A 16,601-nucleotide genomic window follows, 5' to 3' on the forward strand; every position below is an offset into this window, starting at 1 on the left:
ATGATAATGTTTGGTCTAATGCTAGTCCAAATAATTCCTATGTCTTGAGCATGTTGAAAGGCAAAAAAAAGCATCACAGCAAAAATGAAGATAGTCTTAATGTGTTCAACTTTATAAGTAGTTTAAAAAATATCATAGCCTTTCAAGACTTCATAATTACTTGGACTACATTTACATGTACTTTATAAGAAGCTTTCAAACATTGAGGAGTTTTTAAACACAACCTTAAGACCTACATGACCCAAAGCGATACCTTATTGAAGCTAAAAAAATTATACATTTTGTAGCACAATTCATACAAATAGACTTGATTAGTTCCTAGTACATTCTATTTTCATGAGATTTTGTCTGCAGACCTACATGTACATGTACATCTGTACACACCAATCTGTGCCTGTATACAAAAACTCTTGCCAAATGATGTTAACGGTAAATGTTGGTGCATGACGATAAAATGTGCTCTTTTAAAAATTGAATGATTGTGATGAATCACTTTAATTTTTCCAAAAATGAGTGTAACGATAATTACTTGAGACCTCTGACAAATCACGATAAGAATTTTGACAAATTACAGTCAAATTTTCACCAATTTTGATGCTAACGGTAGCCAATATGACCGTTTGATGTCGACGCTACCCTCATACACACTGCATGCTTTTTATTTTATTGTCAATTTAAAAATTACCTTCCTTAAGCAGCTGCTCTGCTGTATCTCTTGGTATTTTCTTGTGATACCATTTAACGTTTTCATCAAGACGTTCTATTTCCTTTTTATCATTTTCTAAAAGTTTGTCAATGTGAAAGTTCTGTAAGAGTTTGCTGATATTTGCAACTTTAGTGATGTCCTCATTGGCGTAAATTGTGTCATTTTCCTCTTCGTGGCTCATTTTGATTTCTAGCTATAGATTTTCACTGTATATTACTAAACACTTCACATTTTGCACTTGTTTTCTACACAGGAGTTTTTACTTCCGTGTTCATAGTAGGGTAGTGTTTTCGTCACGTGATATAATTGTCCTCAACACATTTACACCAGTATTATTGTTTATCTTTAAAATACAATACCTGAATTAAATCCAAACAACATCATTATCTATAATAGACATTACTATAAAATTAACTTTTGTTGACAATTTTCCGAAGATTGCATTTGTTCTCGACATTAGTTTTGTATCATGACTTTTATTATGAAGTGTTGATTTACCTCTAACATCAAACTAACAAAGTTGAAACAAACACAAATTAATTCTTTATCCCTTTTAAATGGCTCTTTTAAGATACACATGAATAAAATCACAAAGTTCATACAATACAAAAAAAAAACACACATAATTTAACAAACATATATATTGAATTTAATAGTTGAAAATTATTAATAATTTATAATAATGAATAAAAGCGTACAAAGAGGGATAACTCAATTTGTTAACTCGAACTTTTAATTCATATATATGCTGTACTTTCTGAATTAGGTTTATTCCTACTTTCATTGTCAGCCTTTGAAAATACTATTAATTTCTGGCACCATATCATTAATATGGACAGTGAGAGTATACAATGAGAACTATAACTTGCCTAATGGTTTTTGTAGTAAAAAAAAAAGAAAGAAAAAAGATATCATGAAGTGCCAGTCTTTGTAAGAATCAGGCAATTTAGGTAAAATTAAAACATGATCAGAAAAAACCCACCGAGCTAATCATGCTATTTAATACTAACCATCATCCTGAGTTAAAAAGTATTACTCTTTCGTTTGTGTGTGTCTGGTAATATCAAATAGCTTGGTTAGAAAATGGTTAGAATGATAGCAAATTACAGAGTTATCTCCCCTTATTCGTTAATTTCTACGGTGCATTTCAACCAAATTGCATCTTCTATTACCAGAACAGAAAATGGAAATGAATGTTAATTTTGTGCATAACTACATGTTATGAACTGAAATCGATGTCAAATAGGGTGGCATTTTTTGGTCATGTTTTCACCACTGCCTGATTTCGTTAGGCAGACTGGCACTTAAAAACGAAGATGTGGTGTGATCCCGACACATAATACATACACAAATAATGTATTAAATATCTCGGCAATGAGACAATTTTCAACAAGAGACAAATTAAATGACACGTACATTAACAGCTGAAGGTCACCTTACGGTCTTCAACAATGAACAAAGCACATATACCACATAGTTGTATTGTTATATGTATAAAAAAAAAACACGACTTTAAATAAATCTATTATGCTTTTGTTATGCTTATGCATAGTCAGCTACAAAAGCCGGTCACAATTGTGTATCTGCTATTAAGCACTATTGTCTTGAAATATAGACTAGGTCTATAAGAAATGGTTAAGTTATGAATGTGAACAACAGTGTCAATTTTACTTTTGTAGCAGGAACAATTCTGCTGAAGATTCGGGGATGCGGACCACAGCTGGATCTGGTTCGTAAACTGATGTGAACGGAAACGACTGATGCCAAATGTGATGCGCTAAAATATATCTAAGTAAATGAAAACCGAAAACAGTGAAAACAATATATAATTTAATCAACAAAGTACAACTTTAATTATGTAGAGACAAATGTATGTAGAAATGGAGCATTCAATGACTTCAAATGACCTTGGCTATGGAGGCATGTAGCTAATGTACTAACCTTAACGGTAGTTGGAAAGCTTGGCTTTCCTTGGTTGGACTGAAAGTCAGTCCTCAGAGGATTCAACTTAATAATTTCAAATCACTTATCTAAAATATATAGGTCTTCCGAAGAAGGTAATCAAAGGTTTTGCAACGATGCAAATATTCAATTTTACAATATGAATAAATATCTTTAACCAATGAATTCAAATACTAAAAGCTATCATCGCAATTTAACAAATATGTCCTGAATAAGATTCATGTATACCATTAAATAAAGAAATATGAAATTTATAGTTTTAAACAAGGGAAATACCAATGCCGTAATAATCCTAACTGCCACACTTTATTAAACAGATACTTACTGAAGAAGAAGAAAACAAAGATCAGCATGCCATGATTAGTTTCTCAAAGAAGGTTATATCTCATAATATAACCTCATTGGTTTCTCCTAGGACTAATATGTTGTGTAATAAATAGTCCCAGGTTTCTCCAATGACAAGTTCTCAGTTGTTAAAATAAGGCAAAATACATTGCAAAGAAAAGGAGACAAAGGAAATGTCTGAATAGTCATAGTGAGAGAACGGGAGAACAACTTGTTAACCAATTTTGATGTTCTAAAATATTATTTTATCTAAGGAAAGAGGACGTGAAATTGAAAAGTTCTGCATATAAGCAAAACATTCTTTTTGAAACTGGTCTTTCAATAATGCCTGCAATCTCCGCACTGTATGTAATGTACATATCACAATTATCTCAAATATTTTTATAATATATAATCACAGTATGAAAACGAGTACATCAATACTGAGGTTGTGAGTTATAATACCGCTCATGGCAGGATTACAAGCCAAGTTATATGTCGAAGGTTAGTGGTTCTTTCCTGTCTCTGCGACTTTTTCCACCAATAAAAATTAACCAGCAAGAGATAGCACAATAGTTCTGAAAGTGGCGCTAAACACCAACCAATCAAATCCCGAATTTCAATACTCCTGATCCATATAAAAGTATTGGCAAAAGCATTATATTAAATGAGTTTAGTTGACATTCTAATGACCAATTGTTTTGTATGCATTTTGTTAATGCATTATTATTCATAGTTTTTGTGCATGCTAAATCGTCCGCAAATTAAAAGTTTTGTATCTAAAACAAAGTTTTCAGAAAGCCAGTTAAGCCTATTGAATAAGGTTATTCTACATAATGTGTATTTTGGACAAACAAAGAAGTAATGGTAGACATCCTCAATATCGGACCCACAATGGCAAGAAGGATCATTTATAATATTAGCTCTAAATAGGTCGTTGTTTAAGAATGAAGTGGAACATCGCAATTGCGTTAAGATAATATTTAATTTCCTTGGGCCGTACAAAAAAAACGTTTCAATTTTACACAATAGACTATCGTTTTTTAATTTTTTCTTGAATTTAGAAATAGAGTCGACACTGCGAATTTTTGGATCAAGTTTATTCCATTCACGTATTGTAGAGGGAATAAACGATTCAGTAGTAAGGGAAAGTCTACAAAATGGAACAATAATATCATGACCATTTCGCAACGGATAGTTGGTTGTACTTTGTACACAAGGAGGTACAAGATTACATAGGTACTCTGGTGCATGCTTTTGGATCATGTTATAAAACATCTGTAATGTTCTTCTCCTTCTTCTTTCAAAAAGAGATTCCCAGCCAACCTCAGAAAATAAGGTTTCAGTTTTTGTAAATATTGGTGTACCTGTTACTATTCTTGCCGCCTCTAATTGCAAATTTTCTAATTTATGTGAGTAGCCAATTCCACAATTATCCCGACGTCGCGTACGGTGTTGGAGATAATACGGGTTTTGCTTTCCAGTTCGCCTTTATTGCATTTGTTAGAAGTTTCGGAATTGATAACTATATAAATGTATATATCAAAATGTGCGTAATTAAAAGTAGAAATGGAATATGCCTTCAAATCAATACTTTTATTCATTTTGTTACTCGAATGATCCCTAATAACACTGATTTTGAGCGTGTAGACAAGTAACACCGCGACATATTATCAGCGTTGCTTTGAAGTTATTCTTGTAATTTTTTGAACTCATTAAAAAAAAATTGTACTCCTAGAAAGAGTAGTATTTGGTGTTAATGGTGTATGTTTTATTTATGACGTCATCGTTAACTGAACGCGTCTGACCAGGACGAAAAGTTCACTTTGTTTTGTGGTCAAGCCGAAAATCGAAAAAAAATATGGATAGGGGTGAAGTTAAGAGTGATTTTAAAAGGTAACTCAAATAAATTATTCCGAAAATGAAATATCTTTTTATTCCGTATATAATAAGGAAAAAAATAAAAAGTTTTGTCACAACATTTCAAAAGATCGTGGCAGAATTAATGATTTTTTGAAATTTGTATTTCTGTCACAAAACCGAAATCTCGCATATTTTTTGGAGTTCTTAAAAATTCGAACGAATGCTGCAGATCCAAACCACAATTTACATATCCATCCTTCCTGTGTCAAAATTATACAATAAATATACTACTTGCTATGTCTTCAATTAGTAAGTATTGTTTAAATTATGTCCTAAATTGTTCATTTTATTAAATCCGTTGAAATGTCACACTCGCCGTTTTCTGACGTTTTGGCGTATTTGTTAAGTGTCTTATGAAAAGTAATAGGCAGTTGCAGTCTTTTCTACGATATGAAATTTTATTCAAACGAGAAAACTTTTTTTTTAAGTGTATAAAAAAAAATTGTGTCGAAGTTTTAAGAGAAAATATTGAAAAACAAATAAACGCGATCTTTTTGTTTTTGTCTAGTCAAAATGTCACAAAACGCCGTTTTTTACATTTTTGTTACAAGTATGATAAGTCATATTATACAGTTTTGGAGGGAGGAAAATTTGAAATAATAATAGCACAAACAATACTATATAACATTAAAATCTATTGTTCACGGATTTTTTTGAACCCATTTTCGATCACATGTCGGAAGTATTAACGACACAGTCAGCGAGTACTTTTGTCTAGTCATAATGTCACACCATGCTTTTTTACTTGTTTTGACGTTACGTTCTGTAAAACTTGACAAACGATTCAACTTATAAAATCTTTATTCGGAAATTATCAAAAGCGGATAAAAGAATAAGACCTTGACAACATTTACGAGTATGATGGTCTTGTGAAACCATGATAGTCCGTCTGAAGGGGGTGATAAATGACTAAACCGTGTTAAGAGAGAGCAATATCTCTTGCACATAAAAGTCACCCTTTTAGATTTTAAAAAGAGCAGGATAAGGCTACAAGGAAGCACTCGCACCCTCAAAGTGGAAACGGATTAATCATAAATATCCTGTTACAATCAAAAGAAAGAGAAAATATCTTTGCTCCAAGGGGATACTTATTCAAATGAATATTATTTTTCCGTTTTAATTTAACTGTACTTAAAAAAAATATGTGCCGCTTTTGCATTTCGGTTCTATACGTAGCAAGTCAAGCAAACCGCTCATATAAATTATGCTGTATGATTGAGCTGTACGAAATGAAAAAAACGTACGACGTTATTTATACAATGCAAGAAAAATAACGTCAAACTAACGTTACCAAAACTAACACCAACACCGTGGCATATTCAAAAATGGGTCGAATAAAAACTAAGTATAGTTTTTTCTAAATTGTTTCAAGATAATCGGTATTTAAGTTTACGTAAAACATATTTGTGTTTCTTTACACTTGTAATTATACTTTCAATATGATTGTTCCATTTTGCGTTACTACTGAAATGAACTCCCAGGTGCTTATGAGATATAATTTAAAGGTAGCTAAGGTCTGGAGTCTCAATATTTGAAAAAATCTTAATTTCGGTTTTATCTGGGTTAAATGACATAAATAATATTAAAAACTGATTATGTCATCATGTTTATTTTTTCATCACATTTTATCAAGTTGTATTGAACATTATTATCATACTTGACTTTTTATACTAATGTATCAGTGGCGGATCCAGAGGGGGGGTTCCGGGGGTACGCACCCCCCCTTTATTTTGGCCGATCAATGCATTTGAATCGGGACATATGTTTGCACCCCCCCTTTGCCCTGGGCTAGCACCCCCCCTTTCGAAAATTCCTGCATCCGCCACTGTGTATGCAATGTATATGTTTGCATTTTGTTTGATTTTTCATGATGAGGGCCTCATGGAAGATTAGTTATATAGCTAACTGTGTAACCCTCTTAAAATTTGTTGTTGTTGTTGTTGTTGTTGTTGTTGTTGTTGTTGTTGTTAGCCATTTAGAAGACCAAACATCCAGCTCTTTCAGGTCACGATCGATAACAGTTTTCCGTCGTTACCAGAATAATTGAATGATGTGTCTTCAGCAAATAGCCGATACAGTGAAGTAAGCTTATCAGCAATATCATTAATATATAATACAAAGAGAAGAGGGCCCAGAACTGATCCCTGGGGAACACCAGCTGAAACATTACAGAATGAAGAAGACGAGTTATGTAATACTACTCTCTTTTTCTGTCGTGTAGATAATCCTAAAACCAATTCAATACGTCTCCGCCAATACCTTAAGCTTTCTTTTTACATATAAGGCCCCTATGCCAAACTTTGTCGAAAGCTTTAGAGAAGTCACAGAATACAAAACAATTTGAAATATATATTGATGGAGGTGAAAGAAAAGTGAATATTTAGCGAATTTAACTGTTTACTAGATTATAGTATTATTGTACTGGTGGAGATTTATTGAATACACCGACTGTGGAGGTGTGCCTAGAGTGGCAGAAGTTATAAAATACATTTACAGATACAGGTTGCGAGAAAAAACGCGAAATCAACACTTTACAGAAAATATAAAATGTCCGATGAAATGGAAGTAGATCGCGAAACTGCTAAGAAACCAGAGAAAATGTTCACTCTTAAGAAATGGAATTTAGTTGCTATGTGGAGCTGGGATGTTGAGTGTGATACTTGTGCAATATGTCGTGTCCAAGTCATGGGTAGGATACATATATCTGACAGAAAAGTCGCAATATTTTGATATGACACAACAACAACAAAATTTTGTTTTTATTTGTAATATAAATCAAATTCTTTTAAATATAGTACACATCCGGATATTTTCGACCAGATAGAATCTTCAACAAACCATATTCACATATTGTTAGGGGGAAAAGGGGATTACTGGACTAATCACTATGGTATCAAGAATAAACAGGTTGGGAACAAACCCTCTATATATATGGTGATTATACCTGTATAGAGGGATACTCCTTCTATAGAGGGGTAAAATTATCTCTCTATAGATGGGTATTTTTGTTTAGACTGGATTTAAATCAAAATAGGACAGAATGGCATTCTCTACATGTTATATCGGTTCAAATCATTAAAGTTGGAGTTATCTTCTTTTTCCATAATTATAACTAATTGGACAACCATTAAAGCTATCTTTACCCTTCAATGCTTACAAGTACTCTGATTAAAATATTGAGATGATTGGCAATTATGAAAATGGAATCCAAAATGATACAGTTTTGGGTTCTACACATATTAGACATGGTTGGGCCTACAGTGATGTAATATGGACCGCATGGCTCCCTGTTGAAGGCCGTACCTTGCCTATAACGGTTTACTTTTAAGAATTGTTACTTGGATGGAGAGTTGTCTCATTGGCACTCATACCACATCTGACTATATCTGACTATGTATTAAATTTTATTTTGTATTTCCAGATGCATGTTTGAGATGCCAATCTGAAAACAAACAGGATGATTGTGTTGGTAAGTTCTGCAATACTATCAAGTTTAAAACCAGTTATACCATCTGTTATTGCATATAATATTTAAGTTCTTATTTATTCTGTTGCTTGTGGTATAATATTTTGCATAAATGGCTAATCCGTGATTAAAACAAAATAAATTCAAGCTCTGATGAATTATTTCTTTTCTACAAGGACAACTTTTAAAAAAAAGACATAAATTGTTTTGGATCAATGAGCTCTAGTTGAAGTCAAATAGTTGCTGGTCTCCTAATTGAACACACTTTATATTGATGTAGAAAACTGAGCTAGTGATATGTTATAAAAATTAACAATCGCATAACTTTTAAATTGTCATTATCAATGATTATTGAAATTTGCTAAGTTTCTACGTGGGCATGGGTTGTCTATTTTTAAAAACAAGGTGGCTTTTTTAGGATTGTATGCCGATTTATAAACATTTTTGTACATCTATTTAGCTTTCTTCTTCAAGGTACATTAATGTTGCAGTAAATTTTATGATCCTAATGATAAGCATAGTTTTCTTGGCTTAACTTTATTGGTTAATAAAAATTTGATTCTGATTTTGAAAGAAGGTCTTCCAATGTTACTGTCAAAAAACCAACAAATTTTTTTAAATCTTTCTGCAACTAATCTTGGAATAAACATGTACATATATTAAAAACATACCTTTATATAAATCAAAATCACAAGTTGTGAACTATATGTTATAACTTTTAAAATACAAATTAATTGCTATCTTCTATCTGGTTTTGTTATTCTTTTCTCTATTTTGCAGTTGTATGGGGAGAATGTAACCATTCCTTCCATCTATGCTGTATGACATTGTGGGTACAACAGAACAAAAGATGTCCACTATGTCAACAAGACTGGGAAGTCCAAAGAATAGGAAAATAAGATGTAGATATCACCGTAACAGTATTGTCATTAATGTACAAGAAGCTTCACCTTTATAAATCTTGATCTGCTGGATGAAGAAGTTACAGATATAACTCATTCTTTGAATAATAAACTTTTACAGATTTTTGAGAAGAGAATAACACATGTTCTGAGTTGACATAGATAATGCCACTATTATTATCCATCATCCAACATATTTCCAGGCACCCAAGACAATGAAACTTATTTTTCTAAAGAGACTTTCTAATGACATTCATAGCATTTGAACTGAATTGTATTTAAGTATCCCATTAATCTTGTATGATGAATATATTTATTATTGTTTGTATGAAGTAAGAAAATTAAAATGTAATATTTTTATCTGCTTTGTATTATTTAAGGTGGTACATAACACTACAGGGAGATAACTCTGTAAAATCAGATAAACGTTTTAATTACGTTGTGTTGTTAAGAGAATATTAAGCTTCTCAGTGATCAAAATAAGTCTTTGTCAAACTGCTATATAACCAGTGTAATTTTTCTGATAAAACGGTTGGTTCAAATTTTTTGAATTTTTTATATTTTTGTAAAAGGGTCAAAGTAAATACTTTGTCAAAATTTTAAGAAAATTAGCCAAATTAATTTTAGTTAAAAGTGTTGGGTACCACCTTAAGGAATGACTATAACATTTTTTCTGTCTATGAAGAAATAACATAAAACATTTGGTGCACACTGAATAACGTGTGTAGCGGGTTATTTAACAGTGTGCACCACATTTTTTGTTATTTCGAATAGACAGAAAAAATATTAGTCATTTCTTATAATTTTAATTCTGAATTCCATTTTAAACTGTAAAAAACCATGAAAAAACATTGATGATGTCATGGTCACATGACTAAATTATGTCTGGGCTGATAACAAAATAATGTAAGCCAATCAGAAGACATGTAACATCCAAAATTAAATTATTGATCCTTATTGGAACAAATTAAACGAAATATAATTTTGTTATGAGTTTGTGAACAACACTGTATCAACTGAAGTCTATCTGAAGCACTTTCCTGGGTTTTCCTTCAAGAAAGACCATGTCAAAAAGTTGTGAACCAAGACTGGCAAGAGTGAACAAGAGTGAACAAAAGCATGAATTCATGGAACTACAATACCAAATTGAAATAATAAGAATAGTCAAATCCATGTTAGGAATTGTCAAAGGGAGTTTGAACCTTTGTTTCTTGATTATCTAAATTTATCAAACTGAGCTTCACTTTCACAAAGTATCATGTACAATGTAGGTAGCTTGTTTATGGTAGGCTCACCTTGTTCAATTTTTATACGACCGCAAAATTTGAAAAAAATTTCGTCGTATATTGCTATCACGTTGGCGTCGTCGTCGTCCGAATACTTTTAGTTTTCGCACTCTAACTTTAGTAAAAGTGAATGGAAATCTATGAAATTTTAACACAAGGTTTATGACCACAAAAGGAAGGTTGGTATTGATTTTGGGAGTTTTGGTCCCAACATTTTAGGAATTAGGGGCCAAAAAGGGCCCAAATAAGCATTTTCTTGGTTTTCGCACTATAACTTTAGTTTAAGTTAATAGAAATCTATGAAATTTTGACACAAGGTTTATGACCACAAAAGAACGGTTGGGATTGATTTTGGGAGTTTTGGTTTCAACAGTTTAGGAATTAGGGGCCAAAAAAGGGCCCAAATAAGCATTATTCTTGGTTTTCGCACAATAACTTTAGTTTAAGTAAATAGAAATAAATGAAATTTAAACACAATGTTAATGACTACAAAAGGAAGGTTGGTATTGATTTTGGGAGTTTAGGTCCCAACAGTTTAGGAATTAGGGGCCAAAAAGGGACCCAAATAAGCATTTTTCTTGGTTTTCGCACCATAATGTTAGTATATAAGTAAATAGAAATCTATGAAATTTAAACACAAGGTTTATGACCATAAAAGGAAGGTTGGTATTGATTTTGGGAGTTTTGGTCCCAACAGAATAAGGGGCCCAAAGGGTCCAAAATTAAACTATGTTTGATTTCATCAAAATTGAATAATTGGGGTTCTTTGATATGCCGAATCTAACTGTCATGACTGTGTATGTAGATTCTTAACTTTTGGTCCCGTTTTCAAATTGGTCTACATTAAGGTCCAAAGGGTCCAAAATTAAACTTAGTTTGATTTTGACAAAAAATGAATCAGTTAGGTTCTTTGATATGCTGAATCTAAAAATGTACTTAGATTCTTGATTATTGGCCCAGTTTTCAAGTTGGTCCAAATCGGGGTCCAAAATTAAACTTTGTTTGATTTCATCAAAAATTGAATAAATTGGGTTCTTTGATATACCAAATCTAACTGTGTATGTAGATTCTTCATTTTTGGTCCTGTTTTCAAATTGGTCTACACTAAAGTCTAAAGGGTCCAAAATTAAACTTAGTATGATTTTAACAAAAATTGAAATCTTGGGGTTCTTTGATATGCTGAATCCAAAAATGTACTTAGATTTTTTATTATGGGCCCAGTTTTCAAGTTGGTCCAAATCAGGATCTAAAATTATTATATTAAGTATTGTGCAATAGCAAGTCTTTTCAATTGCACAGTATTGCGCAATGGCAAGAAATATCTAATTGCACAATATTGTGAAATAGCAAATTTTTTTTTAATTAGAGTTATCTTTCTTTGTCCAGAATAGTAAGCAAGAAATATCTAATTGCAAAATATTGTGCAATAGCAAGATTTTTTTTTAATTGGAGTTATCTTTCTTTGTCCAGAATCAACTTAAATCTTTGTTATATACAATATACAATGTATATTCACTTTTTACTACCAACTGATAAATTAAAATAATCTTTACCATTCAGTGATAACAAGCAGTTTTTTTACATCTTAATATTTTATGATGTATTTAAATGAGTAGTTATTGTTGCAAACTCCATTAGAAATTTTAATTGAGATTAGTTTTGGAATAAGGGAAAGGGGGATGTGATTAAAAAAATTGTGTTCAATTTTTCTCATTTGAAATTTCATAAATAAAAAAGAAAATTTCTTCAAACATTTTTTTGAGAGGATTAATATTCAACAGCATAGTGAATTGCTCTAAGAGAAAACAAAAATTTTAAGTTCATTAGAACACATTCATTCTGTGTCAGAAACCTATGCTGTGTCAACTATTTAATCACAATCCAAATTTAGAGCTGAATCCAGCTTGAATGTTGTGTCCATACTTGCCCCAACCGTTCAGGGTTCAACCTCTGCGGTCGTATAAAGCTACGCCCTGCGAAGCATCTGGTTTATCACTTCTAATGACAGAAGTTTGTCTGTTAATACGTCATACATGAATAGTCATTGAACCAAGAACTTCATACATTAGGAATAATCAAGAAGTGTTATTGACTTATTTCATTGTTAGACACATATGCGAGATAAATTGGATCAACATATTAATTTTCTGGGAACCAGAAAGATTCGAGTTGTTTGAACTTTAAAAGAAACAAACCTTCAACAAACACAGGTAGGTAGGTGAACATTTAGAAAACTAAGTGTGGTAACTGTTTTGTTTTAAACATTGAAGAACATGCTTAAATGTCTCACCTGCTTTACAGTTTATATTTTGATTTATACTGAATGTCCTAAAGGTAAAGGTCGGATGAACTGACAGATCCATTTGTACTCCATACAATTATTCCACACATGTTGACCTTTTTGTGGAACAGAACTAACTGCAAACATTTTACATTGCCAATGAACTATGAAAATGAGTTCAAGGTCAGATAAACCCTGCCAGTCACCCAGCACCAGTTATTCCATACACCAAATTTTGTTGATCTGTATCTACGATAAACCGATTTCCCTTGAAAATTGAATATTATACACAACCATGAGAATGAAGCCAGACAATGCACAAGCAATCATTCTATAAACAAAATACAGCTGACGTTGCATATCATGCATATTATATCTGAAAAACATACCTTTTTATACGACCGCAAAAATTTTGCGGTCGTATATTGGTATGATGTTGGCGTTGTCGTCTGGGTGAAAACAGACATAGGATTCATAAATTACCTCATCACTCAAGCTGTCATTGGTCACATCTTGTGTTCAGACTTCCTCTCAAGAAAACACTTGACTTGTCATTAAGAAACTAAGAGGAAACTGCCATCATGAATTGTTGATGAACTCTCAACTAGATTCTCAGGTCACTGTAATTGATAGACAAAATCAAACGATTTTCTTGTTACTATATTCACACCTTCCTTCTTCATATCATGCCATTTTTTAAAAATACTGTGAATTCATTTTATTTTCTTGAATGAAGGAAGCATTGTATTTTCAAAGTTATTTTATTCCATGGTTTAACAAAAGTCTGCATACAAGCCTATAGAAAATGAATACCATGTTGAACATCTAGTTCTAACCTGAGCTCTGAGGATACAAGCCTATAGAAAATGAATACCATGTTGAACATCTAGTTCTAACCTGAGCTCTGAGGATACAAACCTATAGAGAATGAATACAATGTTGAACATCTAGTTCTAACCTGAGCTCTGAGGATACAAGCCTATAGAAAATGAATACCATGTTGAACATCTAGTTCTAACCTGAGCTCTGAGGATACAAGCCTATAGAAAATGAATACCATGTTGAACATCTAGTTCTAACCTGAGCTCTGAGGATACAAACCTATAGAAAATGAATACCATGTTGAACATCTAGTTCTAACCTGAGCTCTGAGGATACAAACCTATAGAAAATGAATACCATGTTGAACATCTAGTTCTAACCTGAGCTCTGTCAGGATACAAACCTATAGAAAATGAATACCATATTGAACATCTAGTTCTAACCTGAGCTCTGAGGATACAAACCTATAGAAAATGAATACCATGTTGAACATCTAGTTCTAACCTGAGCTCTGTCAGGATACAAACCTATAGAAAATGAATACCATATTGAACATCTAGTTCTAACCTGAGCTCTGAGGATACAAGCCTATAGAAAATGAATACCATGTTGAACATCTAGTTCTAACCTGAGCTCTGAGGATACAAACCTATAGAAAATGAATACAATGTTGAACATCTAGTTCTAACCTGAGCTCTGAGGATACAAGCCTATAGAAAATGAATACAATGTTGAACATCTAGTTCTAACCTGAGCTCTGAGGATACAAACCTATAGAAAATGAATACAATGTTGAACATCTAGTTCTAACCTGAGCTCTGAGGATACAAGCCTATAGAAAATGAATACCATGTTGAACATCTAGTTCTAACCTGAGCTCTGAGGATACAAGCCTATAGAAAATGAATACAATGTTGAACATCTAGTTCTAACCTGAGCTCTGAGGATACAAGCCTATAGAAAATGAATACCATGTTGAACATCTAGTTCTAACCCGAGCTCTGAGGTTACAAACCTATAGAAAATGCATACAATGTTGAACATCTAGTTCTAACCTGAGCTCTGAGGATACAAGCCTATAGAAAATGAATACCATGTTGAACATCTAGTTCTAACCCGAGCTCTGAGGATACAAGCCTATAGAAAATGAATACCATATTGAACATCTAGTTCTAACCTGAGCTCTGAGGATACAAGCCTATAGAAAATGAATACAATGTTGAACATCTAGTTCTAACTTGAGCTCTGAGGATACAAGCCTATAGAAAATGAATACAATGTTGAACATCTAGTTCTAACCTGAGCTCTGAGGATACAAGCCTATAGAAAATGAATACCATATTGAACATCTAGTTCTAACCTGAGCTCTGAGGATACAAACCTATAGAAAATGAATACCATGTTGAACATCTAGTTCTAACCTGAGCTCTGAGGATACAAACCTATAGAAAATGAATACCATGTTGAACATCTAGTTCTAACCCGAGCTCTGAGGATACAAGCCTATAGAAAATGAATACCATGTTGAACATCTAGTTCTAACCTGAGCTCTGAGGATACAAACCTATAGAAAATGAATACCATGTTGAACATCTAGTTCTAACCCGAGCTCTGAGGATACAAGCCTATAGAAAATGAATACCATGTTGAACATCTAGTTCTAACCTGAGCTCTGAGGATACAAACCTATAGAAAATGAATACCATGTTGAACATCTAGTTCTAACCTGAGCTCTGAGGATACAAGCCTATAGAAAATGAATACCATGTTGAACATCTAGTTCTAACCTGAGCTCTGAGGATACAAGCCTATAGAAAATGAATACCATGTTGAACATCTAGTTCTAACCCGAGCTCTGAGGATACAAGCCTATAGAAAATGAATACCATGTTGAACATCTAGTTCTAACCTGAGCTCTGAGGATACAAGCCTATAGAAAATGAATACAATGTTGAACATCTAGTTCTAACCTGAGCTCTGAGGATACAAGCCTATAGAAAATGAATACCATGTTGAACATCTAGTTCTAACCTGAGCTCTGAGGATACAAACCTATAGAAAATGAATACCATGTTGAACATCTAGTTCTAACCTGAGCTCTGAGGATACAAGCCTATAGAGAATGAATACAATGTTGAACATCTAGTTCTAACCTGAGCTCTGAGGATACAAGCCTATAGAAAATGAATACCATGTTGAACATCTAGTTCTAACCTGAGCTCTGAGGATACAAGCCTATAGAAAATGAATACCATGTTGAACATCTAGTTCTAACCTGAGCTCTGAGGATACAAGCCTATAGAAAATGAATACCATGTTGAACATCTAGTTCTAACCTGAGCTCTGAGGATACAAACCTATAGAGAATGAATACAATGTTGAACATCTAGTTCTAACCTGAGCTCTGAGGATACAAGCCTATAGAAAATGAATACAATGTTGAACATCTAGTTCTAACCTGAGCTCTGAGGATACAAACCTATAGAAAATGAATACCATGTTGAACATCTAAGTTCTAACCTGAGCTCTGAGGATACAAGCCTATAGAAAATGAATACAATGTTGAACATCTAGTTCTAACCTGAGCTCTGAGGATACAAACCTATAGAAAATGAATACCATGTTGAACATCTAGTTCTAACCCGAGCTCTGAGGATACAAGCCTATAGAAAATGAATACCATGTTGAACATCTAGTTCTAACCTGAGCTCTGAGGATACAAGCCTATAGAAAATGAATACAATGTTGAACATCTAGTTCTAACCTGAGCTCTGAGGATACAAGCCTATAGAAAATGAATACAATGTTGAACATCTAGTTCTAACCTGAGCTCTGAGGATACAAGCCTATAGAAAATGAATACCATGTTGAACATCTAGTTCTAACCTGAGCTCTGTCAGGATACAAACCTATAGAAAATGAATACCAT

The 16,601-nt window shown here is 32.8% G+C and overlaps 2 protein-coding genes across 4 annotated transcripts in view; one reads left to right on the forward strand and one right to left on the reverse strand.

Annotated features, from left to right (window-relative positions):
• Window positions 1-1,179, reverse strand: part of LOC143067253 (tyrosine-protein kinase HTK16-like) — a 49,483-nt gene extending 48,304 nt beyond the window's left edge. For all 3 annotated transcript variants that reach the window (XM_076240359.1, XM_076240361.1, XM_076240360.1), the window contains exon 1: window positions 686-1,179. In XM_076240359.1, coding sequence (XP_076096474.1) covers window positions 686-887 — 202 coding nt within the window. In that variant the 5' untranslated portion in view covers window positions 888-1,179. The remainder of the gene's footprint in view (window positions 1-685) is intronic.
• A 6,257-nt stretch (window positions 1,180-7,436) lies between these two features.
• On the forward strand, window positions 7,437-9,643 carry LOC143067256 (RING-box protein 2-like). Its single transcript, XM_076240365.1, has 3 exons — window positions 7,437-7,604; window positions 8,337-8,384; window positions 9,162-9,643. Exons 1-3 carry the CDS (start codon window positions 7,463-7,465, stop codon window positions 9,278-9,280), a joined length of 309 nt encoding a protein of 102 aa, XP_076096480.1. The 5' UTR covers window positions 7,437-7,462; the 3' UTR covers window positions 9,281-9,643.
• Window positions 9,644-16,601: the final 6,958 nt, after the last annotated feature.

The sequence above is a fragment of the Mytilus galloprovincialis genome, chromosome 3, assembly GCF_965363235.1.
Source record: "Mytilus galloprovincialis chromosome 3, xbMytGall1.hap1.1, whole genome shotgun sequence".
Lineage (NCBI taxonomy): Eukaryota > Metazoa > Mollusca > Bivalvia > Mytilida > Mytilidae > Mytilus > Mytilus galloprovincialis.